This window comes from Onychostruthus taczanowskii, unplaced genomic scaffold (genome assembly GCF_017590055.1).
Source record: "Onychostruthus taczanowskii isolate IOZ18803 unplaced genomic scaffold, ASM1759005v1 scaffold76, whole genome shotgun sequence".
Classification (NCBI taxonomy): Eukaryota; Metazoa; Chordata; class Aves; order Passeriformes; family Passeridae; genus Onychostruthus; species Onychostruthus taczanowskii.
This window is the reverse complement of record NW_024505450.1, coordinates 3,206,689-3,233,394: the sequence shown is the minus strand read 5'-3', so window position 1 is coordinate 3,233,394 and position 26,706 is coordinate 3,206,689. Positions and strand designations below refer to the sequence as shown.

The 26,706-nt window shown below is 36.9% G+C and overlaps 1 protein-coding gene across 2 annotated transcripts in view; it reads left to right on the top strand.

Annotated features, from left to right (window-relative positions):
• Positions 1-26,706, top strand: part of ELP4 (elongator acetyltransferase complex subunit 4) — a 135,551-nt gene that overhangs the window by 26,566 nt on the left and 82,279 nt on the right. The window contains exons 4-8 of one of the 2 annotated variants that reach the window (XM_041423285.1): positions 2,633-2,764; positions 7,556-7,695; positions 13,943-14,027; positions 18,991-19,179; positions 20,798-21,706. In XM_041423285.1, coding sequence (XP_041279219.1) covers positions 2,633-2,764; positions 7,556-7,695; positions 13,943-14,027; positions 18,991-19,179; positions 20,798-20,908 — 657 coding nt within the window. In that variant the 3' untranslated portion in view covers positions 20,909-21,706. Of the gene's footprint in view, positions 1-2,632; positions 2,765-7,555; positions 7,696-13,942; positions 14,028-18,990; positions 19,180-20,797; positions 21,707-26,706 lie in introns of those variants that run through there. The other variant, XM_041423284.1, reaches the window with a different exon arrangement.

The following is a 26,706-nucleotide window of genomic DNA, read 5'->3' as shown; positions in this document are numbered from 1 at the left end:
ATCTCTGCAGGCACTTGTTTTCAGAAAAAAGCAGAGGTTACCCACCACTGAAAAAAAATTGCCTGGGAGCAAGTTGGTCTGGAAATGTTGTTTGGGCCTCCAGATTCTTTGCAGAACTCACTTTTTTAAATTAAACTTGATTTGGGTTTTTTTAAATTATGGTTAAATGAGGAATATTTTGAGATTATCAAGTATCAGCAGCTCTTCACTGCAAGACATTTTAATGATAGAAAGTTTAAATCTAGGAAAAATCTATTTATTAAATTATTATTGTGTTTAAATCTATGAATAATTGTATGAGGAAATTAAATCTGCACAATGCTGAACTGTTCAGTATGTGTTTTCAAAGTAACATCTCAGTTGGAAAATAAGATTGATTAACTCTGTTGGGGATAGCCGAGTTATAAAATTAACAGTTCTAAGTAACCTTTTTTTTTTGTTTTTGAAGAAAAATACTTCATACTGTGCTCTTAGAAGTAAATGTGAGTGGTTTGTGTCTGCATGTATGTGAAATGCATCGGGCTGCTTGTCAGCTCTAGTTTGTACTTATGCTTTCTCAGAACCTTTCAGTGCAGTGTTGTTTTCATTTTCTCCCATCTATCTGAAATCTTTGATTTGAAAGCTTGCCTACTTTCTTGCTGGGTAGCTGTAATGGAACTCTGACTAAAGCAAATTTTTTTAAATTGAAACAACTGTTATAAATCTATAAACTTAATGAAAAGTGTAAATACTAAGTCAAAATGCTCATCTTTTTGCAGCTTTCCTACCCAGAAAGCCTAATTTTTACTACCACAGTAATGAGTTTATTGTATGCAAGTGTATTTTTTTAAACAAGCTGTGATAAGTCTGAAAATACAGCTCAGTACACAATCGTTCTCATGAATAGTCTTTACCAGGCTTTTGCAGTTCATTTGTAACAGCAGAAAAAATAAAATTACTTGCTCAAAGGTGTGGTTTGTATTTTTTGCTGAGCTGCAGAAACACATAGATACAGTTGCTCTATTTTTGCAACTTTATGAAGTTATAAAGTTTATAAAAGTTTTCATAATTTCCATTGCCTGGTACCTCAGAGAGGGTAGTGACCAACCCCAGAAGGAGAAAGAAGCAACTATATGAAATCTCTTTTTTTTTTTTTTCCATAATTATAGATGCTATGTTAATTTATGCTAAATGAACAAAGTAGCATATATTGTTAGTAAGGTTATGTATAGAAATATGCACATTAATAGTTCTTAATTATAATAATTATTAGTTAATATTAATTATTATTAAAATAAGAATATTTAAATCATTAGTAATAAAGAATATTAAAATTAATGTAAATAAAACACATAACATATAATAAAATAAAAATTGATATAATTAATAAATACTAGATTTATTATTAAAATATAACTATGATTGCCTATTAGTAATTAATATTAAAATTAATGTTAATTTATTGCTAGATGTTAATTTTAATTATTCATTTAATGTTATTAATAGTAAATTAGTGTTACACTAAACCTAAAATGGATGTGTTTAAACTTTCATTGTCTCCTTTCTGCATGTGTCTGTTTTTGCCATGTGTCCCCACACAAAGCCATGAATGTCACCTGGTGTTGATGGTCGGCAAAAGCCCTGCCTGTGTGCAGTGTTTGATGGGTGTCCCATCCTTCAATCCAGCTTCTTCTTCTGAAGGTTTCAAATTTGCTTTTTCTGTATCTCCACACACAATAGAGGGCTACTGGCTAGCTCTGTGTGTGTTTAACCCTTGAGGCACGTCACAGTTCTTCCTCAAGAGTCTTTGCTCAAGGAAAAGAGAGTTTTCAGCTAAGCCTTGTTCTGTTTTAAGCAGACAGAGGTTCTGTGCCCTCCATCTTACAGGGATGGTGTGATAAAGTTGGGGCAGAAAACTTTGGTGCACTTTATTTTTCCAGTAGAAGCCCATTGCATGAGTTCTGAATTAATCACATGTTGTTTGCTTTTTCAGCAGTGCAGCAAAGGCAGAAAGTACATTAGAAACTTTCTAGAAATCCAGAATTGGACATTCCCCCTTTCCTTTCCTGTGTTTGTGTCCATGAGATATCCATCACGAGCAGGTATCATGCCTGATGGTTGGCAGAAGAGAAAATTCCAACCATCCTGTTGCAGTGGCTTTCAGCTGGTGTCTGTAGGCTGCTGTGGTCTGTTGGAGACTTCTGAAAGATTTACAGCAGCTAACAAAGTTCTTATGTTAAAATAGGCTTAAATTTGCTGTGGGAAAAGGCTTAAATAGGCTTAAATATGCAGGGAACTTGCTCACTGTCAGAAATGGAGTTGTTTAGGAGGTCAGCCTCTAAAGAAAGGTTACAAAAAAAAAATATGGATCCTACTCAAGATGAAGTAGAGCATCAAATGTGGTATTTCCATTCTGCATTCTTTCTTTTACTTCTGTAATTCATTTTTCCAATAATAATTACATGAGATTTTTTCCTGCTTAGTAGGAGCCAGTCCTTCAGAAGAGTTCTTATAATCAGGCTTTGTTACAGATTTTGCAGCTGCCCATTATACTCAGATAACTGTGTTATCTGGCTGGAGGGGAGTGTGGATAACGACCTGAACTGCCATTTCTCCTGCAGATAGCTGACATTCTTCTGCTCTCTACCTGTAGGAACTTCCAGCCCCTTTGCTTGATGATTCCTATGGGAAGGAATTGGGAGATGAAGCAGCAGCTGTAAAATCTGAGGATTTTCAGGATTCTATGAAAATAGCGTGGCGCTACCAAAATTTACCAAAAATTGAGGTAATGGCTATTTCCTGCGTCTTTCCTCTTGCACTCAAAACGAATCTGAAAAGCAAATGCTTTTCAGGAGGACCTGGACAACAGAACTGCTGATGGGCAGTGTTACAGGATTGCCTCTTGAGGAAAACTATCATATATCACTGAATGTTTTAATTACTAGTGATGCAAAAAGAAAGGGAATTTGAGAGTTTGCAGGTACTCCAAAACTCAATACAGACAATAGTAATTTAAAAGTTAAAAACCATTTAAGTTCCATGGGATTTTTCAATGAGTATTATCAAATTGAGACAGCTTTTTTGAAAATTTGTTTGCCTCCAAACTGGGTCAAATTTAGTTGCACACAAATTACTTAAGTAGGTTTAATCAACAGGACTTAGTGGATGTCTGCAGTGGAAGTGGTGTGTGGAAGCAAGCTGCTGACCTGCTTATCCGTGTGCATAACAACGAAAGCAAGCCCTTGAGATTCTATCAGCCTCACTGTCACTGGGAGCTAATCACTGTGCAGGGACAATGTAAGGAACAAGCTCAGTGGTCAGTCTTTCAGAGTTTACAGTTGTTGGTGTTTTGTGGATAATCAATCTCCCATGGCTGGTGGCTTTCTTATTTAATCCAGTGGCACAATCAGTCTTTAACAAAATTACAGCATTTCTGACTATCCAGAATAGAATCCTGCGTTTGTCTGTACATTTTAGTCTACGTTTATAAATTCTGGTTTAGATGTAGTCATACCTGCCTAGTAAGTTCAGTTGTATTCTTAAAAACATAATTGGAATGTGACAAAATGATCTTACAAGGCTTGGCATGTTTGGTTTTCTGTGAAATTGCACAGACATGGCTATATAGTTGTGTCAGAAAAGACTTATATATGGTGACATGCCAAATCAAACACCCTCCAGGGTAATCATATAATCTCATCAATTTTATTATTGTGGAGCTTGCTGTGCCACTCTGAACCATCCCCAAATTAATTTGTCTGTTTCAAAGTCTAGCAGAGTTCTTTGTACGTTGATATGAAAACAATTGCATGTTGTTAACAAATTGTGTTCTGATGTTCTAACAAAATAGAAAAATTAGTTGAAAATTCAGTTGGGTTTCCACTCATCTTCTTTAACTTCATAGCAGTAACCACTTCTTCCACTAATGTAATATTTCTTGAAAATGCATGATGTATTGAAATTGATTACTGAAAATTGACACCCTTGATTACTGAAAATTGATGATGCAAGATAGAATAAGATGGTCAGTCTTTTTCAGGGAGTTTCCCTTGTTATTGTTGCTTTTTGAATTGGACCTTGGTCATTCTCCATAGCTGAGGCACAATAGTTTTATGTGTATGTTAAATTTATTCAAAAGTTAAAACACACAAATAAAAGTATCAGTCTTAAACTATCTTTACTTTAAATTCCTGAGGACATTTTCATTGATGAAAAATTGGTTTGAAATTGATATTTTTCAATATTTTGTATTGCAGTTGTCATGAAATTTTGGCTCTGTTCTATGTTAATTGGATTGGTGATCATACTCCACTGAGGAAAAATCTGATACTGCCTTGCTACCCATAACAGTACATTTAGTTCAATAATTTAATGAACAACTTTGGTTGTGATTCCTCCTTTAAATGTTCCTTTGCTGGTAAAAACCAATGTTGAATAAAATTTCAAGGCATATTTCCCAAACTGATTGAACTAATATGCCAGTGCATTTTCAAAAACTACTGTCAAATAGTTTCAATAGTGAAAGAGAAAAATTAGCTCTGCTTTTAGCTAGAACTCTAACCATGATAGCAGAAACTTTTCTATCCACTATCTGGCTAAATACAGAGCAGGAATGCTGAGTAAAAGGTGCCTTTGTGGTATTTTTGATGATTGATTTGTTTACTGTTTCTGAGTAATAATAGATTTTTGATTGGTAGTTCAGATGTTCCCTTTGCATGTATTCAACCCTGTTTAGACTAGCCAGTACCTCGTTTTTGTTCTTAGGCATGCTATTTGCATTAGTGCTCTTCACAGCTGTCACAGTTTCTCTCTACATATTGCACATATCTTCCATTAGAAAAAAATCGAAGATTTATAAGAAATCTTATGAAGGAGTGAAAGACCTTGTTAAGCTTGATGTGCCTTTGCCAGTTTCTTACTTACGTTTGTATCAGAGGTGAATTAAATTTCAACTTTTTGAGTATATGGAGAGCCTGTTTTGCAATGCAAGACAGTATGGTTTTTTTGGTTTTTTTTTTTTTTTTTTAATGAACTGCTTATGTTCTTGGGGCAATATATAAACTGTCACAGCATGAAATCAATTTTCTGCCTTGGTTCATCCTAAATCTGAGATTTCTAGCACATTAGTATCGCAATTAGAAACATTAACAGCAGACGGTAGTGGAAAAGCGCACTCTGCTCACTGACAATTCAGAGTATTTCTCCTTGTGCAAACCAGGAATCCAGGAAAGAGCTGGCCTGAGCTTCCAGCCCCCTAAGGAATGTAGTGATGCCTTCTTAAGGAGCTGGAACTGAGGCCAGAAGGAGTTAAGAGGAATAAAGTGGATATTTAATGAAAAGCCTTCAAAGAGCACATCCTGGCAGTGCCCAGATGGCTCCAAGATGGAAGCAAAAGAGGGCTGGTCTTGAGATCTCACATTTTTATAAGCTTTAGTCCATTTGCACACAGGAGCCAACTGCCCAGTTAATAGCTCCAAATTATGAAGTTTCATCCTCCTTGCTTGCTTGCCCACCCTCCTCTTTTCACATTGTTCAGGCTTTGGGCCTGAAGTTTGAAGAGATTGTCCTTGAATCTCCAGCTGGAATGGGATTGTTTTGTCTTCACCACCCTGTGAAAAGATCCTAGTAACACTTAATATAACACCTAAACTAACTTAATATAAAGCTAAAAGCTGCACACCAAACCAGGAGAGAAAAACTTAACCCCCAAGGTATCAGTCAGAGAGGGACGGCGAGTGCGCGCTGGGCACCGCGCGCGGCCGCTCTGCTCCCTTTCATTATTCACGCTTCCTTGAGTCAGGTAGGCTTTCCACCAGCTCCCTGCTAAGCCTGGGAATGCAGGACACTGAGCCCTATTCAGGGCCCTCTACCATGGACCCAGCTTTTATTGCTTTTATGGGGTTTTATTAGCGCCAAATCCCAGGCTCCACCCAGTTTGTAGGCGCTGTGCTCATTCTTTGGAAGGAGAGAGGTTATCACCTACCTTAATCCCTGCAGCGGGGTGGATTAAGGACACCAATGTGCCTCAGGATTCTCAAAGAGGATCCTGGAAACTTCTTGTTTCTTCTTTTTTGCTGTCTTTACTAAACTCTATTGGGCCTCAGGAAGGATTTGCATCTGAAATGGGCAACCTGGAGCTTTTCTCAATGAAGACATCAGATCAAAGTTCAGTTAGTCAAGGCCTTTCTAAAACATTAAGGGGGCTTGGAAGTACACAATAAAAAGATGAGCTCTGGCAGAGATTGCAGTAAAAACATTCTGATCTGTAATCCGGATAAAGAATAGATTATAGGCCAAAGAACAGCCCCTGTTTAAATTGCTTTCAGAATCCTTGTTTTGAATAAAGTTACATTTCAGAATAAAAACACTTAAATTTTGATGGAATGTTATGTTTTATTGAACTGTCTGCTTTAAAAATCAGATACCAAGAAATAAATCGGTACACTGATTTAGAGAATGTGCTTTTCTATATATATATATATATTTTACTAAAACTGGTTTGCCTCTAATGACTAGATATTCATAAGCAATTCCATTGGGTTTTTTAAATGAAAAACTAATTATTTCTTTTAACTAAAAGTTTGGGTTTCATTGGTTATTCCAGGAAAAGTATTGCATTATTGTTACTGTTGATATTCTCTGCTAACTGACCAAGCCTAACAGCTATTAGTCAAATAACTTCAAAATATGTGCCCTAAATCAAATCATTCTAATTAATCTTAACAGTTCAATGCATTTTCTGGTAAAATACTATCTACTTGAATATTTTATGGTATAACAATCTGAAGGGGGAGTACCTAAACCAGGATAGGGGTGTTAACTTTACATGTATAATTCAAATAATGTTGCAGGTTCTGTTCTGAATTCCGTTAATGCGCAGCAAACAGATGCATTTATTTCCTCTATTTAATAGCACAGCATGTTCAAAATGTGTAATTCTTGCACAGGTATACATTAAATTTGGTTTATGGTGTTTCATATACCAAAATTAAGATCTGAAGAAAATGTATCTTCATTATGGCAAATCATAGTTATTGCATGTAATGCTCAGCCTACTGTTTATTTGATTTTCAAGGAATTGAAAATAATTTTAAACTATTTCCTATTTTTCTAATAAAATCACTTACATGGAGATGCAATGGTTCATTTTTTCACTGATCATAAATACAGAGAAACATTTTCCAAGTCAGCAGAAAATATTTCTGTAGCACCCATCTAATTGTCAGAGACTGAAAAATCAGAGACTGAACACATGGTGTTCTGCTGATTTCATACATCTGGACTTGGCAAATTTGTGATCATTTGTCTAGAACTTGTGCAAAAAAGACATTATTTTAATGATCTGACTGCACTTTGGTGCTGCAACTTGGAATAGTAAAGGTTGAACTCTGTGTGAAAGATTCACATTCAAGTATGACAATGGGGAGTAGTAAATATTATAATGTTTTTCTACTTGAAGCTTTTATTTAGGCTGAATTGGAAAAAAACCCCAGAGGTTTGAAGTGTATTGCCAGTTAATTACTTTTCTTTGACAGATAATAGTTTAAGATTGTAATCAGTATTGTTGTTTCCACAGACCAGCCCAACAACATATACAAAGTTTGGCCATTATTATGATATTTCTAAAAAAATATCTCCAGAACTGTGTCAGTCTGTAAAATTGCACCGTTTTTACCTCCATGAAGAATTGCCTTTTGAGCCTAAAATGAAAACATGGTAAGTTTTGACACCACGGGTCTGTTGTGTGTTTAGATTTTGCATGCACATTGGCAGGAAATTATAATTTTGGGTTTGCACTTCCTGGGGTGGCACAGGGACAGCTCAGAGCTCTGCTCCCATCTGGGGGAGTGTTGGAACCCTGGTTGCTGAGAATTTCAGACTTTCTGTGCTGGCAGGCACTGACCCCCAAGAGAACACTGCATTGACCTGAGGCCATGGAGAAGGCTTCCAAAATGGAATGACAGAACTGGGATTGTGGCTGTGGAGTTTGAATAGAAGTGTGTGATATCTCGGGGGAAAACTCTGAGTTTGGGGTTTTTAGAATACAGTAATATATATAAAGCAAGATGGAGGTTTTAGGTTGGTCCTTCTTCTTCACCTTCTTCTCCATGGGTTTGGGGTGGTATTTTGTAGTTGGTCGGGAAACTCCACATTGCAGACTTCAAGTGATCAGTTATTGGGTTAGAAATGAAAATAATTCAGATGTCATTTCTTAATTGGACAGTTTAGCCTTAAAGGCCCTTGTAACAAAAGATAGTTGGCCATTTTGTGCCTTATTAGTGAAGAACTGCAGAACTCACTGCCTGTGAGACTGTGACATAGATAAGAACTAATAAACACCTGAGTCTGAACGTGAACTATCCTCTCAAGTGCCTTCAATCCCAATCCAGCCAGAGGAATGAGGAAGCTGAAAACTGGCAGGGGAGGGAGCAGGTTGGCAGTGACAATTAAGGCAGACATTACTAGGACAGCCTTGGCTGCATGTTGAGCCCAGCCCTGCTGACAGCCCGGCGTGGGGACCGGGAGAGCTGTTCCTGTCTGGCTGAGAATCCTCCCTGAGCACCGTGCCCCAGCAGCTCAGGGATGGGCTTGTCAGGTGGCTATCAGCCTTAAAAGGATCTCTACAGTTTTCAGGGCTTAGGAGACAGGCCATCCTTGACCTACATAGCTTGGAGTGCTAGATCAGATTAGTTGATGGTGTGCTTTTAAGTCTTACGTCCTACAGCTTCACCTAAGGAAAATGCACTATACTGTGAATAAAATTACAATCACTAATTATGTCTTACAAAATATTTCCTATTCAAACTCTTCTTGGAATGAAGAGTTTGGAATAACTCATTATGTTTATGGCTGTCAGTAGTGAATTAAGGAAGACTGAGAGAAATTGAGTGACAGTAGCAAAGACTCATCCTAGCCTGTAGACACACGTCCATTGTATCTTTCTTGGAGACACGTCAAGTCAAACATCAAGGCTGGGCCAGTAATTTCTTTGTCCAGCCCAGTCACTGAATTTATATAATAGTATAATTTATATAATTCATGTAATACCTAGCTTTATAGATCCCAGTGTATAAGGCCAGCTCATGGAGGCAGTGTGGGATTCATTGGGATTGATTTCCACTGCAGTGCACTCATACAAAACCTCAGATTTATGAAAGAAGTGCAGTATGACCCACCTTTCTTAGAGCTGTAGCAAAGCAAAAGCCAAGTCTCTCTCTGATTTGTTCTGTGTTACATGATGAAATGCCTCTGCTTTGTGAAGTAAATTCTTGTGATAATGTAAAAAACCCCAATTTTAGGACAAAGCAGAGAACTTCTTTCTATATGAGTATTTGAACCAACTTTATATGTTAATGTTATAATTTCTAATTTTTAGTAGCAGAGCAATAGAGGATGGACACAAAAATATCTGACAGGTTGCAAGTGTTGTTACAGTTACTGAGCAATTTAACTCCCTTTCTCTTCTCTAGCTAATGAGAATGTTGTGACTCATCCACTAATGATATAGATGTCAAGTATTACTTTATTTTACATTAAAATCAAATTAACTCATCAGTATAGTGTAAGGAATGGACTTTATGCATTTGATTTTATAAGCCTTGTTTAATGCTGATATTATGCTTGTGTGCTAGCCTGTTAAAAGTGCATCATTCTTACTATGTGAGTTCTACTCTTTTTTTTTTTTTTAGTTTGAATCTAACAGAAAGACTGGATTTATGTCATTTTCTTGGCAAATTGGTAGAGCACAGAGTGATGAGTTGAGGTACACAATCAAATAAAGCTGGCCTTTGGAAGGCTTCTGTCCTTTTCCTCTCCCTGCCACCTCAACATGGGTCTCCTTCAAGATGCCTCTCCCAAGGAAATGAAGAAATTGTGGCATTGGGAGTAAAGGCAGGTACCAAAGTAACAGCCAGCCACCATTCCAAACATTGTCATGCAGTCTAAAAACTACATGACATATGACAGGGAGGAATAGAGACCACAATGGGAATAGCAAACTCTTAGAAATCTGTGGGAAATGTAGAGTTGTGTAAGTCTCTTTCTTTATAGTAGATCATTTGTCTTCTAACTTTAATTATTGTCATTTCTGACCACAAACACAGTTGGTTTTGGATTCCCTATTTTAAAAAGGTTGTACTAGGTCAGTGTTAAGATATGGTGGGAAGGAAGAGTTTTTCAAAATTACAGTCCCTGATGTAAGGCTTAAAAAGAAGAATGGAAGTTCTTGAAAAAATGGAAGCAGAGTTGAAAGCTGACATGCAGAGGATGCAACTCTGTCTTCTGCAATCATGGGCTGCAGTAAATATGGTAGAAATAGAGGCAGGAAATATAGAGATCTTTTTCTAATGATTTGCACAAGAAGTTGCCTTGCAGACAAGAATATTGTAGAATCTCCATCACTAAAAATTCCTAAGGACAAGCTAGATAAACATCTGTCAGACTAAATGAGGTCCTTTTCATCCCTGTCATTTGTGATTCTTTAATTCACATTAGTCATGGTGTCTAAATTAAATTAAATCCAAAAAAAGAAATTAATTTTATTTCACCTGTTCCTCAGTGAGTGAACTGTCTCTAATTGTAGCTAATGTCTTTTTTTAGATCATTTCAGAGTTTCTCTTGCAGGATCAGAGATGTAGGGACTATATATAGGCCAGAAACTCTTTGCCCTTTAGAGAAATCATGTATATTTATACATATATATATATATATATATATATGTATGTCCCTCTCTGGCTATCCACACAAGCACTTGGTTTCTTTATGGACTTGGAAAGAAAGGTGATTTTTTTTTTTTGACTGTTTAGATTAAAATTGGCCTTTCCTTTGCAATTAAAAATGAATTTTGGAGGTCATCAACATCATTTGTTCACCTTAAAGTTTGGATCAGTCCTCCTTTTGTTTCCTGTGTTTCACATGTGTGTGTACCTGGTTTTTGACAGAGGGAGGGGCAAAGTGTTCCCTATAAACTGGCACCTGCCAGACTGTGTAGGCATAAGATTTATAGCCATGTTTGCTCTCCTTCCTGCAATTCTGGGACCTGATGGCTGAATTAGACCACGGGGTTGCCTTGGGATAATCATTCAAGGTGGATGGAAGTTCATTTCCCCATGATAAAAACTAATTGAAGACAGGTTGTGAAGCCAGCGCTCCTAAAGGAAGCAGTAAATGGGCCAGGGTGTTTGGTGCCACAAGAAGGCAGAAACCCTCCCTGTCTTATCTCACTTTTATGCTGGGGAAGGGTAGTTGTGTCCTGGTGCTGGGCCCAGCTTTGCAGGGATGTGTGGCTGCCAGCAGCTGCTCTGCAGGCGTTGTTGCCAGGATGTTCCGTGTCCTGGTCGCTGCACTGGTGCCCAGCAGGAAGGCAGGGATATCCTCTCTGGTGGCCCTGTGCACTGCAGGCAACACTTATTTTCCATCTCTGCTTTCAGGCTCCTTCTTCAGGGCAGTAACCAAACAAGAAGGTTTGCTAATCAAAGGAACCAAAATAATTAAGTTGTAGTTTTTCAGTAACACTTGTAAATCTTGCCTTAAGAAAGTACGTGCTTTTGAAAAAAGAATAAGTTTATCTAGAGACCAGATTTACCAATAAATGTAGATAAAACAGGTTTGACTGTCTTGCCTAATGGAGTCTCCTTTTCCATAACAAGGCTATTTGTCATACCCTTGATAACCCAACCTTTGTTAACTGCTTGGAAACTATCAGCAGAGAAGTCAGAGCCTTTGCTGTAACCAGGATACCTTCTTGCCACCTCCTGCTTTGTCCATTACTAAAGTGCTAAACAAAAAAAAAGAGTAAAGAAGGAATCGTTTAAACTCATTATCAACATCAAGTCGTGTTTAGCAACAAAACCAAAAAAAAGGACTAGAAATTGGAAAATAAGAAATATCTTATTTCCTTCCTTAAATATTGTGACAAACATTGCCAGAAGGGTAATGCAACTTGCTTTTATAAACAGTGTTTCTGCAATATTTTTCATGTTCTTATTTACATAAGATGGGTCAAATTCAAGGAAACCATGAATATTTTAGAAAGAGGTAAAAGAGCACCTGTTTTGACATTTTTAAAAAATCTACACACATTACATGGTTTTTAAAAATTCTTTGTTTTCTGCAAATGCCTTTCTGCTATATTAACTGAAGATGTATTTTATTTCTTTGTTTTAATTCTGGGACCCTTCAGTCCGGCTAGTGCTTTGACTATTTTATTCTTTTATCCACTAACTTTTAAAAACAAGTTAGTAATGAATCAGAAATCAGCAAATATTTTGATTGCAGTATTTTTTTTTTTGCAAAACTAATATTATCTGTTGTGATAATGCGAAGACACAGAGAGAGAATTTTGGCTACTGTGGGGGGCTAAGGTTCACTCTGAAAACTGACAGCTGCCACACAGTGTAGGTAGAACATGTAATAGCCATTCCTTTTGCAACTGAGCATGGGGAAAGTAATGGCCTTCAGAAGTTCAACTTGCTTTTTTTGTATAGCAAGGCAGACTTTATGCATGAAATATCAGGTTGAGATCATACACTGCCAGTTAATTTTCAGCTCTGAATTTCATGAAGGGTATTAAATTATTAAAGTGCATCAGTTTAGCCAGTAGCCTTCTAAATCTGAAACAAAAATAGAGTTTAATTTGGAAACTCTCCTTTGTGTTCATATCAGAGAAAGGTCATCTCTTAATGTTTTTTGATATTGATTGTTTCAAAACTCAAATTTCTTAGGACCACATGACTTTTTTGATTGTAGATGTTTATAACTCAAGTAAATTTGAGGGTTGAGGTGGTATGGATACTGTTTTTTTAAAGGAAAAACACATTTTTATGTTGAAGCAAAGGTGCAAATGATAGATCATTGCAATTCTTATATGCTTCTCAGAAAAGTTGAATTCTCTCCTGTGCCAAGGGATGAAAGCAAGTTTATTTGTTTTTTTTCATCAGTAAAATGCATTGCATAACAGTCTAGGTTCTTAGTAAAGTAAAGGGAATAATATTAATAATAATGTTTCATTATTATTTGGGCCAGGTGGTGTCTCAAGGTGCCTTCCAACCTGAGCTGTTACCAGACACATAAGTTATGGAGCAAACAAGAATATTTTTAGAGGCAAAATTTTCAAAATAGCCTGTTGTATTTCCCAAGAAGTACAGCAAGAGGTTTGTATCCTCAACCCTAGATGAGACTGGATGAGATGAGACTTTTCTGTCAAAGACAGAAAAGATGGAAGGGCTTAGGCTGCAATGAGGAGCCTGCATCAGGCCCAGACATTTAACCCAGTGTGGTCCATGGGATTCAAGAAAACAGTTTCTCTTTTTAAAAAGTGAGCACCTCAGTTGCTCTTTGAAAGTAAAGAGCTTCTAAGTCTGACAAGATGATTTGCTCAACTTTCATTTTGTGTTAAGTCTGCTGAAATCCTTTTTTAGCCCTTCGCTTCTGTTTGTTTTTCTGTGTGTTGTATTTTCTAAACAATGCGTAGAATAAATGCTACCTCACAATTTTGCTGTCATGCAAATAAAGCAGTGAAAATGCATGAAAATTTTCATAGAAAATCAACTCTGTTCATCAGGGCATTGATTAGGTATACTTGGAACAACTACTGGGTAGATCTTTGTCACTTACAGAAGATTAGTACTGGGCTGGAATGGTTTCAGCTTTAAGTTGATACATTAAATCATTAATCTTCTAGATGTAAGTGAGCCTGACATAATTAAGTTATCTTAATCCCTAGAGATTTTAGCTTTCACTAAATGTCTGAGCACTGAACTAGTTAATATGAAGCAATCACAACTCCTTATAATGTCAAATTTATTCAAAGAGTTTGGGGGTTTTTTTTCTTCTCTGACACCTCTTTTCTGTGTGACACTTGCACTGAAGGCTGCATCTGTTCATATTTATTTTTTATACAGCTGTTAGGCACATATAGGAGAATATTAAAATGTGTAACTGAAGTATTTCTGCTTCCCAACAGGAATATGAACAGTGGTTATGCAAGGCTGCTTCAGTCCATTCAGAGGATCATTTCCCAGGAGGGCTTTGATGGCTCTGATCCCCAGGTACTGCACGCCCTCACACTCCTCTTTAATCCTGTAACTATTCTTTTATTGCTTTTCTTGCACAAGGTCTTGGACAAATTATTAAGGAACAAATTGTTTCTAAACATCACTAAAGTAAACAAGCAAAATAAATAGTGCTGTTCATGTTTTAAGGGCTTTTTTTGCGTTTTTTACCTGATACAGATATGCAGAGAAAGAAATTTAAGACAGCATTAATAAAATGCATTTTCTGTGCAATTAGCTAATAAATGGATGGCCAAGGATAATGGAAATAAACAAAACACATTTTCACCTACAATATTTGTTTTTCAAATTATTGCTTTAGCATAATCTGCTCAAGATTCTTGAGGTTAAACATTTACCCCTAAACGTTCAGGGTTTTTTATTGTTGTTTTAGTTTGTGTGAATTTTTTAATTGATTAAATGGTAGTATCTTTATGCGGTGAGCATTGAAAGAGAAGTAAAGAAATAAGAATGCTATTTCAATTTACAAATCAGCTTATCAGCCTTCCAAAAATCTCTGTACTCTTCATAAAGCATAAAATGTGAGAATCAAGAACACTTCAACTGTAACAACATAGGCTGAAAGACCTTTTCTAATTTGAGCAGTGCCCTGTAAGTTATTCATTGTCATATTCAGTAACGTGGCAGTCCTTTGGAGCTGATGGAAATAATATAATAAATTGTATATATTGATGCTCAATTGAAAGGTAATTCTTGCTGTACAATAGAAATGCTAGTGCAGTAGAAGCCAATTAGCACAGATTCTGGAGAGCCTGAAATGATTTAATACAAGCCCAATATCTCAGGAGTATCTTGGGAATCATTTTTGCAGGGAGATGATGCAGGAAAGGCTGTTTTCCTGGCTGCCAGTGTGCTTTAGGAGCGTTACCTGCACCGAGCCCTCGTGTGTAAATGTCGGTGCTTGTGCTCAGCCGAGATGTCTGGGAGGGTTTTGCCCTCCCCTCGGTGGCAGTGCCAGCCTGGAGAAGGCCATTGGTCCCTGCCAGGCCCCTCTCCCCACGGTAGCCATGGCAACAGGGATGTGTGTCATCCTCCTGAGCTGCACGGGGATGCTCCTCCTGCCTCAGAGCCCTGGGTGACACAAACACCCTGCCAGCCTCCAGCCAGCCTCCTGCCCAAGACATCAGCCTCTTATTGCTTATTTTGCTTTATACATACACTTATATAAAAGAAAATGAAGGTTTCTCACAGCCAGCAATTGGGTGGTTTTTTGCTTGCAAAAAGTTAAACATCACCGATCATTATTTTTCTCTGTTTTTTGTCAATTGTTTCAAAATTACTTACTGGTGTCAGCAAAACAAAACCTGAACTTTAACTGAGATTGAATGTAACTGTGTATGTTTGCTCAATAATACATATAAGTTTCAAAGGTGAAACTTTAAAAGTTAGTTTTCAGGCCAGTTTATTGATCTAGAAAGCCATTAGCACTATGTAGTTCTTTCTGTTTCAAGGGGGTAAGGCATACGATTTCCTGGAGTGGTTTCTATTATTTTCTTCTCATATTTTGCTTTTCCCCTTGTGTCATCTTTCTTTGTACACTCAAATTTTGTACATTTAGAAACCTTGTATAATACACACTTCTTAAAAATGTATCCAGAATTGAATGCAGCAGTGGCCCAGAGCACACCTTGGATCTTTTATTTGCCAAATCTCTGAGCAATTCTCTGCTATTTCATTTAATTTCACTTTACTGAGCCCTCAGAAATGCTTTTTGAATAGGCAGTTGTGAAGATTGTAAGGAGCAGCCTGTATCCTTCTGGACCTGTGTATGGTTGCCATATATAACCATAAAAGCTTCTGAGAAGTTTGTGCATGTACTCCCACCCCCACCCCCAAATAATCCTCTACCTGACTGGTAAAACTTTCAGATATTTTTGGCTGCTTTCACATCAATTTGCCACTGATACTTAGATTTACTTCTTTTTTTGAAGAAAACTGAGCAGAATGTGACTCACCCCAGCTGAGAGATAGTTTGACACAATTGGGAAAATCAGTGAAAAATCACCATTAGAGATTTAGCTCTAGGACCTGGTACAGTCAGGTGACATTAGTTAATAGTTAATAATTAGTTAATATTTGGAAAATCAGAGTTCTAATTACCTAGAAGCTACAAATACAAGCATCAGGTTTACAGCCTTTCTAAAGCCTCCCAGTAACTCTGCTGCTGATCCTGAAGTAGGAATCCTTTACAATTTGATCATGGCATTAAGTTAAATAGAATAGCACCTCTTTGTTTCAGAGTATTTTGGGGGTTTCATGTTTGTCATCACAGCTTTAATAGGCAACTATTTCCTTAACATTCATCTTGTATACTTTGGAGCCTTTTAGGGTAATTGTTTGGGGAGATTTTTTTTCGTTGTTGTTGACTGTTACAAAAATTAAATTTAAAAAATTTTTAAATTATAAAATAAATCCAAACTTCCAGACTAATGCAAATACTAAAGATCTAGTGGTGCATTTTAAAAAATGGTATCCTACTCTTTACAGCAGGCTGGTTGTGGGACAATATTAGACTTACGCTTTTATTATATTTCAGTTTTGGAATAAACTGAAACAGGAATAAATTATATATATTATGTATATTATTATTTATGTTTTTATATAATAAATTATGCTGGTAGAAGTTCTCTTACTGACCAAATCAATACATCTGATAATCTGGTGTTTGAATAGCTTTATCTTTTATTACTCTTATGATTTGATGTTGTGAAATAAGCATCTGTCATCCTCTCTCCATTAAGAGAACAGTTTTTTCCTCTGTATGTTGTTCTTATGGATGTTCCTCATAAGAAAAAATATTTTTCTCATTTAAAAAGTTTCTGTAAGTTTTATGTATGTTTGTGTTGAAGTTTTGAAATACTGCAACTCTTTCTCTGCCGGTTAATGTCCATGATAGCTGGATAAAGCAGTTTTCTTAAAAGCCTGGTTGTTTCCCTGTTGCTTAAGTGCACATCAAGAACTGCCTGAATCTGATCTGATCAGAAGTAATTAAAGAACATTAGACTAAAACTTCTCTTTTTTGCTATTCTTTTTAAAACTGCACACCTGAGAGGATACCATACGGAGAAGTGTTGTCTTATCCTGTACTGTTGTCCTGACATGCAGCGGAGTAAAAAGTTCACTTTTTGTAACTAAAGCCTAAAAGCCTGCAAAGCCTGAGACTGAAGAAGCCAGAGCTGAAACACAGATAGCTTCCCCAGGGACTGGAGGTGAATTGGCAGATCAGCTCCCTGCGTGAGACACACAAGTGGATAAAAGCAGAGCCGTGCGGTGCTGACTGTGTCTCACCCCCAGGCTCTGCCTACCAACATGGATAAGGCAGAATTCAGAAGAGCAGCCTCTTGTCTTGTCAAAACCTTTCCTCTGGATTTCCAGAGCAGCTGTGCCATGGTTTGTGCTTGAGAGTTGCTGTTTACTCCAGCTGTTGGAAATGAATATCTACTGATGCCTTGAGAAGGCTGCCCTAGAACAGAGATCAGACAGTTACAGAATGAAGCAGGGATTCATTCCAAGGATCTCCTCCATGGATCCACCTTGGGCAGCACAAGAGCCCAGCCAGGGCTGCAGCCAAGATGAACCCAAATGGTCCCAAAATGCACGAGCGCTCACGGGGTCTCTCCCTGGGATCAGCTCTGCTCCATGTGCACATTGCAGTTCAGTGTCCAATTCCAGCTCAGCCCCTGCACTCCCATCCTGCTTGTTTTTCTCTCTCCAGCCCACGGGGTTTGTGCTCTTGGGGCTGAGATTGGGATCATTTGTCCTTGGTGCCCAGCTGGAGCAGGAATTGTTTTGTGTCCCTGCTCTGTGCACAGAGCTCACCATGCCCTCATGTGAAGCCCAGACCCACACACTAAAGCATCACAGAATGTGAAAAATAGAAAAGCTAAACCTGAGGCATCACTGCAGTTTATCAAAACACCTTTCTCTAGTGAAAAGTACCAAGCTTTTACTTATCAAAACTAGTATTTATATGTGTGTGTGTGTATGTGTATAATTAAAGAAAGCTGATCTTCAAGTATGAACCCTGAACTCTAGAAATGTTTCTTTGGTCACCTTGTGCAGGAAGTCTTTCAGTGAGGGAGTTCATCGTTAATCTCTCAGCTACTGATAACCAGTATACCTAAAATCCTTTCCAAAGACCACCAGGAAGGGTCACATCAAACACGCAGAAATGAGAGTTATCATCATGAGAGATAACATTTTCTTTTGCATAAACAAATTAAAATTTGACTTCGTCATCTGTCCCTTCAGAAAGGGAGCTATATCTTGGCCACTGCCTCTAAAGCAGAAACTCTCATGTCAAGGTGGGGTCCTTAAGGGACAATCTGCCTCCATCAGTCTCTGTGTTTCCACAGCTCTGGCTACAACTTAGTGGGAAGGAGTTGAAAGGAAAATTAAGGATACTTGGAGACTTCGAAGGCAGTGGCAGGCCCCTCTGTTGGTGAGCAAAGCCTTGTTCTCTCAAAAGGAGCAGAAAAAGGAACTGAAGCAAGCAGTGGAATAGTCAGGTTGTGAAAGTGACGTGGCAGAAAGGTGAAAATAGAGGGAGAAGTTGTGGTTGATTACTCCAGCAAGTTGTCTTAGGACTGGGAGAAAATACTCTTCCACATGATTTTTAAGACAGTGATGGAGGGAAGAAAGGATGTAAAATGTCTTAGTGTTACTAGATGTTATTTCAGAATATACTTATATTTAGTTGGTTAAAAAATACAAATTAATAGTTCTCAGTATTTCCATGTGTTTATTTATTGCATTTGTACTTGCTTATCCATGATATCTAAGCAGAGAAAAAAATCCCATTCCATTTGCAATTTCTATGAGATCAACAGTGATTATTATGATTACATAAAACACAGAATTATGGATATGCACTCTAGAAATTGTATTCCTCTGAGCATTTAAAAAAAATAATGACTTTTTAATTTTTTTTTCCCAACAGAAAAAACAAAGGAATATTTTAAGGATAGGGATTCAGAGCCTGGGCTCCATATTGTGGGGTGATGATGTTTGTTGCAGTGATACCCCTGAAGATCCTCAGAGCCTGACCAAATTCCTGTATGTTCTGCGTGGGCTGCTCAGGAAATCCCTGTCAGCCTGCATCATCACAGTGCCTGCCCACCTCATCCAGGTAGGAATGCTGCTCTGGCTGGCTTCCAGAGCTGGCACATCACTTAGCAAAAGTTGGTAAAAAAATTAATGCAGTTCTGGACTTTTTTTTAAAAGTCTTTTTGTCCAAAGTATGGCTTTAAATATGATTGTATCTTATGTTTTATGCTTTTGTGGGAGAGTCATGCTGCAGAATCTACGAAGACCTAAGTAGAAAATTATTTTAGGAACACTATTTAGTAGTCCACTAAAGTACACAGATTTTGGGGGTTTTATTGATGAAACTTCTAGGGCAAACAGTGCATGAAGGAAAAAGAAAATTCTCTTTTCTCAATCACAAAAATAGGAATAAATTATTCTGGAAAAGGGTTTCAGGAGAATGACACAAAAAACTTACCCAATTATGAATTTTAGGAGCAGTTATGCCAAATGTGGGTCTTATTCCTTTTTTTAAAAATTGTCAAAATTTCAAAAACTGTATTACCTGTAGTAATCTCTTTTTCAATTATTTTTACAACCCCTCTATGCACTTTCCCAGTGCTTTCAAAATGCTTTTTGGAGTATCAACACAAGGCTTTTCATTCTGCTGTTTTTATCTAAAATGCTCATTATAGTGGTATTTGGTCTTGTTTTTAAGGGTACAGATTTGCTCTGTAATTCTAATATCCTCTTCTCTTGGGACTAGGAGCAAACCAGTTATGGCAGGAGTCGTTTTCCCAACTGCAAAATCAGAAGCAATTAACAGCATTGTTCCTGATAGTATACAGAGATTTAAATATATCTTCTGAAAATAAACTTTTTCAGCAAAAGGAAAAATGCAGATAGTCTTTTGTTCTGTGAGTGGTACTGTAGCTTACAAAAGCAGAAATATTATTATTCACAATGAACAGAGAGCCTATAATTTTATGTATTTGATTTGATTACAGTTAAAAAGTACTGGATAAAACCTCATATTATGGAAAATATTTTCATAGTAGGTGAGTTTATCAATGAAATCCTGGCTTGGGTAGGTACATGACTCACATGTACTGCATTTTGTTAAAGGTTTTTGAATATCTGCAAATGTTATTTATTTAAATAGCAGTGCAATTAATCCTTCAAAAATAAAGAAGGTTTATTTTCTAGTTTTACCATTGAAGTCAAAAGTGTGTGAATATTTCTCTTGCAGTACATACCTCCATCTACTTACTTATTTTTAAATATTGGGTGGCAGTCTGCCTTCAGAAAGAGGGGCAGTTAAATTTAATGCAAGAAATAGAATTTGTGAATGTAAAACTATGAACCTACTTCTTACAATCTGGAATCGCCTGTCCATAACTGGGATATATTTCCATTGTAGTCTTCTTTATATATTGTGCCAATAAAAAGTATGTTTGTATTTTAGAGAAGTACAGGAGTGTCTATAAGAGAGAAACTGAAGTTTGATTCAAACTTACTCGAAAAGTTGATTCTTGGTTTGTGTTTATAAATTCCAGGGAGTTAGGATGGAAATTATAGCTTATTTTGTAAATAACTGGGTTTTTAATTTTGAAAAATAATAAAAAAAAAAAAATTAGAAAATTCTCAATAAAAAAAATCAATGTATGGAACATGCATAATCTTTGCTTAGCCACCTTAAACAAACAAGGGCATTAATTTAGTTTTTTTTGGAACGGTGGAACTCGGTGTACCCTTTACACGCCGCGCTGTGCCGAGAGCCGTCATTAGGAGCAGCAGAGCTCCTGAGGGTCCCTCCTCGGCCACATGAGTGAGTTCCCAGAGCCCTGCTGTGTGCTGTGTGCTTGCTGCCCTCTCCAAGAAGCCTGTCAGAGAGCCCCTGGGATGTGTGCAGCCTCCCTGGCACCGTTAATTGGGGATGCTGGCAGGGCGAGAGCGCAGCCCAACATGTGCGGAGCTGCTGGTGCTCACAGCAGCTGCTCTCCTTCCCCCTGCACAGCTCCTCTCCTCTCACCAAGTGAGGAAAACATCTCTTCTTCCCAGCATAGTCACACAGAGGGATCTTTACTTTTTTTTTTTTTCAAGTGTATATATGTTTAATTCCGTCAGCCAGTTCTAGCACGTGTTTATCTCTTGAATCCTCAAGTCAGTGCACTGAACACGTAGGGAATTCACACTGTTTTCCTGAAGATATAGCAAATTCCCCATTTTTTTCCCTGGACTACTCTAGTACTACTCTAATAGTTCCTCTGCTTCCCAGGTTGTAGTTCAACCCCTAACTAAATTAATTGGGTGGACCTCCATGTAAATTCTTCACATGTGTAATTTTCATGAAGGACATCTGAGTTCAAAATCACATTTAATCCAAGTTTTGTCTGGATGATAGATACAAAAATATAGCTTTGTCCTTGCCTGCTTTGTCATGAAAATGTAGATTTTTGGTGGTGACATAACTTACCTTGTCTCTGTCAATCTCCAGTACTAGTGACTCCAGTGAAGAAGAAATAAAACAATAGGTGGTACTGATTTTTGGCTGGGGCAATGTCTTTTCAGCCCAGACTCATTCTGGTTTTTATATTAAGTATATGAATTATGCACATATATATGTATGTGTGTGTGTGTGTTTTTGAAATTGTTTTCTTTTCTGTATTTTGCCAAATACTTGCATGTTGTAATGTGACAGGGGGTTCACAAATTGCTTTCTTTTTCAGAAAGTTTAATTTTGCCTTTACCTTTCACATATTATCCTTTTTTTTTGGCTAGTGAGACATTAAAATGATCCTCCCTATTTCATATTTTCTGTATTCTGGTTTGTAGTTTTTCTCCTGCTGCCTCCTTAATCTGTTTCTAAACAGTCACTTACCTTTTCAGATAGTACAGCACTGCTGTTATTGTTTGTTCACTTTCCCTGCATTCTCATGTCTGGTTTGACTCCTCAGTGATTGCAGAGCATTGAACAGTGATTTTGTTCTTGATGTTTTTCCCTCTGTGATACACATGCACCAGTGTGGCTCTTACATTATTCCAGCAATTCATTGTCTTAGATTTAATAATTTGGAATTGCATTTATCCAAAGATAATGCTCATTAATGCAGCCTGGTGGGACAGTTCATGATGTCCTGTAAGGCTGTGTTTTGGTAAAAGACACAAGTTTGCAAAAAAAGTCTGTTTGTGTGTGGAGTTTTTCCAGAGTAACTGGAAAAAAATTGTAGTGCACTAAATTACACAGATTTTGGGAGTTTTATTGATGAAACTTCTATGGCAAACAGTGCATGAAGAAAAAAAAGAAAATTCTCTTTTCTCAACCACAAAAATAAGAATACACTATTCTGGAAGAGGGTTTCAAGAAAATGACACAAAAAACTTATCCAGTTATGAATTTTATTCAGGTGATGTGTGACAAGTTTTATTTGATTGATATTTTCTACTGATTGAACATCCTCTTATCTTACACTGTCTGTCAGGTAATAAATATTGAGCTACTTACAAGTGTGATTAAAATAGTTGATGGAAGGTTATTTTTCAAGTCTTCCTACTGCTTCTTGAAAATGCATTGTGCCTAAGAAATCATATGGTACATTTGAAAAGGGAAAATTACTTCAATTTTTAAAATCTAGCATTGATCAAGGAGAGCAGACTGAAGAGGCATTTCCTTTGTTGTTACAATTTCCAAGTTTAAGGAATATTATAAAAGCAAGTCAGAATTCTTTTTCTGTGTTTTGATAATCAATGCATTTAAATACCAAATTTGGAAAAAGAATTATTGTGCAATTGTGTGAATGAAAGGACTTTAATGTTACTGGACTCTAATGGAAAAGTCCTGAATTAGGATTTAAAATATTTTCCCATTGTATTTTTTTCTTTAATGACTAGAAATTATTGGTAAATCCAAGAACATCTTTCCCTCAAAATGCTAAATAATGTTTTTTATTCTATTCCTGTCCTTCCCAATTTTGTATCACTTAAGTAGCAGTAGATTTTTCTGAGTGGATTATTGTATTCAATGGGGAAAGCATAGCACTTGTTATAGCCATCCTTTATTTTGAACTCAAAACTGATATTACTGATAAGGACTAAAAACCATATTAGTCAGCATGTACCAAGGGAAATTAATTGACTAATGAAAAGTCAGTATGAATAAGTCTTCTTACAGAGCCTGTCCTCAGAGTCTGAAGTTCTGTTTAGCAAGGTATTTTCATTATTTCATCCAGTAGGTTAAAAAATTAATTTCCTAAAATATTAATGTTTTGAATTCACCCAAGTGTAGAAGTTACTGTAGGTTTCAGTGTAGAAAAATTCAGAAACAAACCTTTGCACATCCCAAGCCTTTTGTGCTCACACTGAGTGATTTAGCAGCTAAACTCAAAGTCAAGAATCCATTGCTAATACAGGATTATAAGATGTGAGCTCCTGTAGCTGGTGAATTTTTCACAGTTTGAAATCTTTATTCCTATGACAAGAACTAAGAGTGATTGCCTACCTTAGAGCTCTCACTTCTGAGAGTTCAATGGTCTAAAGTGCTCAATAACCTCCAAGTGTATTTGATGAGGTAGCTGCACGAAGATTTGCATTGAGATCCAACAGCATGTGGGTTTTATATCATAATTAAGGAAGCATAAAAATTTCTCTGCAAAATACAAACCATGAAGATGAAATGGTCTTAATATTTTTCTGTATTTTTTGCATGCTTTTTAATGTTGCATGTTGCTTTTTGTTGTATACAAGACATACATTTTAACAGCTGTAGAAATAAGTATCAAGAGCCATAAGTTTATGACAGGTATTTTGGGTTATTCACATAGTTTTAGGGTATGAGTATTTTTGGTTTTTAGACATCCTTAAAAGCATCTTTAAAATTCTGACTGAGTAGGAAGCTCAGGGAAGTGTCCTATTCAAAATTTAATTTGGGAAACAGTATATTTTTCATTTCTCTTATTGCTGCTGTATTTGCTAATCAAGCTGTAGAAGAAATAAAAGTCTTTTGTGGTTTTACAAAAGGAGATTTTGGTAGCCAACAGGCTGTGTTCGGGCACTAGCACTTCTGATTTGGTAACAACTACCCATTTCAAAAACAAATACAATACACACCTGAAGCATGTTTTTGTCCCCACATATTAGCTGTCTGTTAACCAAATTAACTATATTGTGGTGAACAGTCACACTGTTTGTTGAGGTGGAATGCCTGAAAAGGTCTTGTCATTTTAATGAATTTTACTTGTTAGAAGGACACTGTATACACACCCTCCCCGTCTCTCTTTAATAAAAAACCTCTTTCCCAAAATCCATAAATTAAACTGGAGAAGTGCACGAGTGCACACACAACACAGCGATTTTATTTTACATTTTACGTGTATAAACTGAAAATTGGCCTGTGAAAATCAGGTAAGAGTTAGAACCAAATCTTTGAACTACAGCATTAGAGCTAAACAGTTAAATATCCCATCACAGTATGGAGATAGTCATCTGTTCAAGCATATGGAATCTTTTGGCTACTGGACTAAGCAGTTAATATAATGCCCAGTGTCCAGACATGGACACAACTGTTATGGAAGCAGAAGGGAGGAGGCTCATGTATTGAGCCCATTTGGACACTGATAAGTCAAGATTAAAAGAGTGACTTCAAATAATACAGGGCAAAGGAGTTATTGCTTTAAGCAAGTCATTCTTTTAGAAAATGCAAGGTAGCATATTTTTTCCAAAGCAGCTTTTTTTTTTTTTTTTTTTTTTTTTGCTTAAGTTCAGGTTCTTGAGGGGAAAAAAAAAAAAAGCCCTGTGACTAGCATTAAATATAGGGTTTATCTGCTCTGTTTCAGAATCAGAACAAAGAACAAAATAATTGTGTACAACTATTTTACGTGTAAATTCTTGCATATGTATTTTCCATCTTAAGTGATTTTCACAGAACCAAATATTAAGCTTCTATGCAATGTGTGCTTAGGAACATTTTGATGGAAACTTTTGGCGTTGTTTAAAAATCCTAAAATTTTGGAATCCAGTTCTACCTCTTTTTGTTTAGACATTGTCTATTAATTAGAATATAATAATAATAAAAAAGAATACTGCATCTTTAATGATGTTTTTGTGCCTGTGTGGTTAAGCTTTAATGCTAGGAGGAAAAAAAAAAAAAAAGATTAAATTAGCCTTGTAACCTCTTTCTCTTCCAGACTGATGATGGAAAATAAAAGCTCTTAGCCACAGAATGTAACACTTAGAATTAATATTTAATTAGACCAGCAAATTGTACACCGTGGCTGAAAGCTTCCAAAGAGTTGTTAGTGCCACAATTGACCTACAAGTTTAATAATAACTCACTTCTAGGAGCAAGTGCCAGTTCAGCATAGTGGAGCCACTGTAAGAAAGTCCTGGGAGATTAAAATCAGCAAACCAAATGGCAGGCGAGGATTCCTGGGATGGAGCCTTCTGGAAAGCTGGGAGCTGGAGTAGCTTTGCAGCCAGGATTCAGATGAGAACAGTGGGCAAAAAAAGCTGATCCCTCCTGTTCTGGGAGCTTCTGGTTGTAGGCCAAAATCTTAGAACAGATTTTTTCCTAAATGTTCTTACTGCAGCTATTAATTTATATCGCACATCAAGTCATGAATGGCTTATCTTAATCTTTTAATTCGGTTTTAATACGAACATTGTCACTGAATTCACTGTTCATGGATTTTACTCCTGGAAGAAGGGTACATTTTTGGTATCATCTGTCATTTAGTATGTTTGTATTGCAGAATGTTTAATTTTATATGCTACATAAAGGGGTCCTTCTTAGAGTAAGACATGACAAGCAATTTGTGGTAATATTATAAAATGTGTAAATCAAATATTAAACGAGTATACATTGTAAAATATAATATTTTGAAGGTTAAATAGCCTAATCTTGCTTTTCATTTTACGAAGAATTAAAATATAAAGCCAGGCACTCTCCATTAGACATCCATCCGAGCCTTAATTCTGTGGCAAATTATTCTACTGAAATAGGGCACCATAAGTTCAAAAATGTGCAAGCACACAGCAACAGACTGAGGAAGGAGCACTCTGCATTATTTATTGGCTGGATCCTAAATAATTAAAGAAATGCCTACTCATTAGTTAAAAATTAAAGCAGGGAGGCCCTTGCCAGCAGAGGGAGCAGTCATGTCTTGCCTTGGGTCCCCTTCGTTTCCAGCCCACCCATCATTTCCACCCTTCCTCTCCTTATTGCCCAGCCAGTTTCCCATCTGGACCCAGCTCTGCCAGCCTGCTCCTGATGACAGCCTATAATTTTGGACTGGATAAGGGATTAGTTTTTTAAGTGGTTTTTATATTTCAGAATCTTGCCACTTGGTTATCAGCACCAGTTAGGTGTTCCTTTTGATGCTTGTGTGCTATTAATTGAAGTAATAGCGCAGGTTCTTTTTGGTCACCTGGGAATAAAATGAGATTCACTGTGTAAAGAATTGAAGTTGCAATGACTGTCAGCCTTTCTAAATTGGTAAGAAAACTGCAATGGCATTTTTTTTCAGGAAAATGGCAACAAAAGGAACTCCTGAACCTTTTTCTTATGATGAATGACTCCCAATGGAGTCATAGGATTTTAGTTATGCCAGTTGGTCTCAAATATGTAATTTTGGCA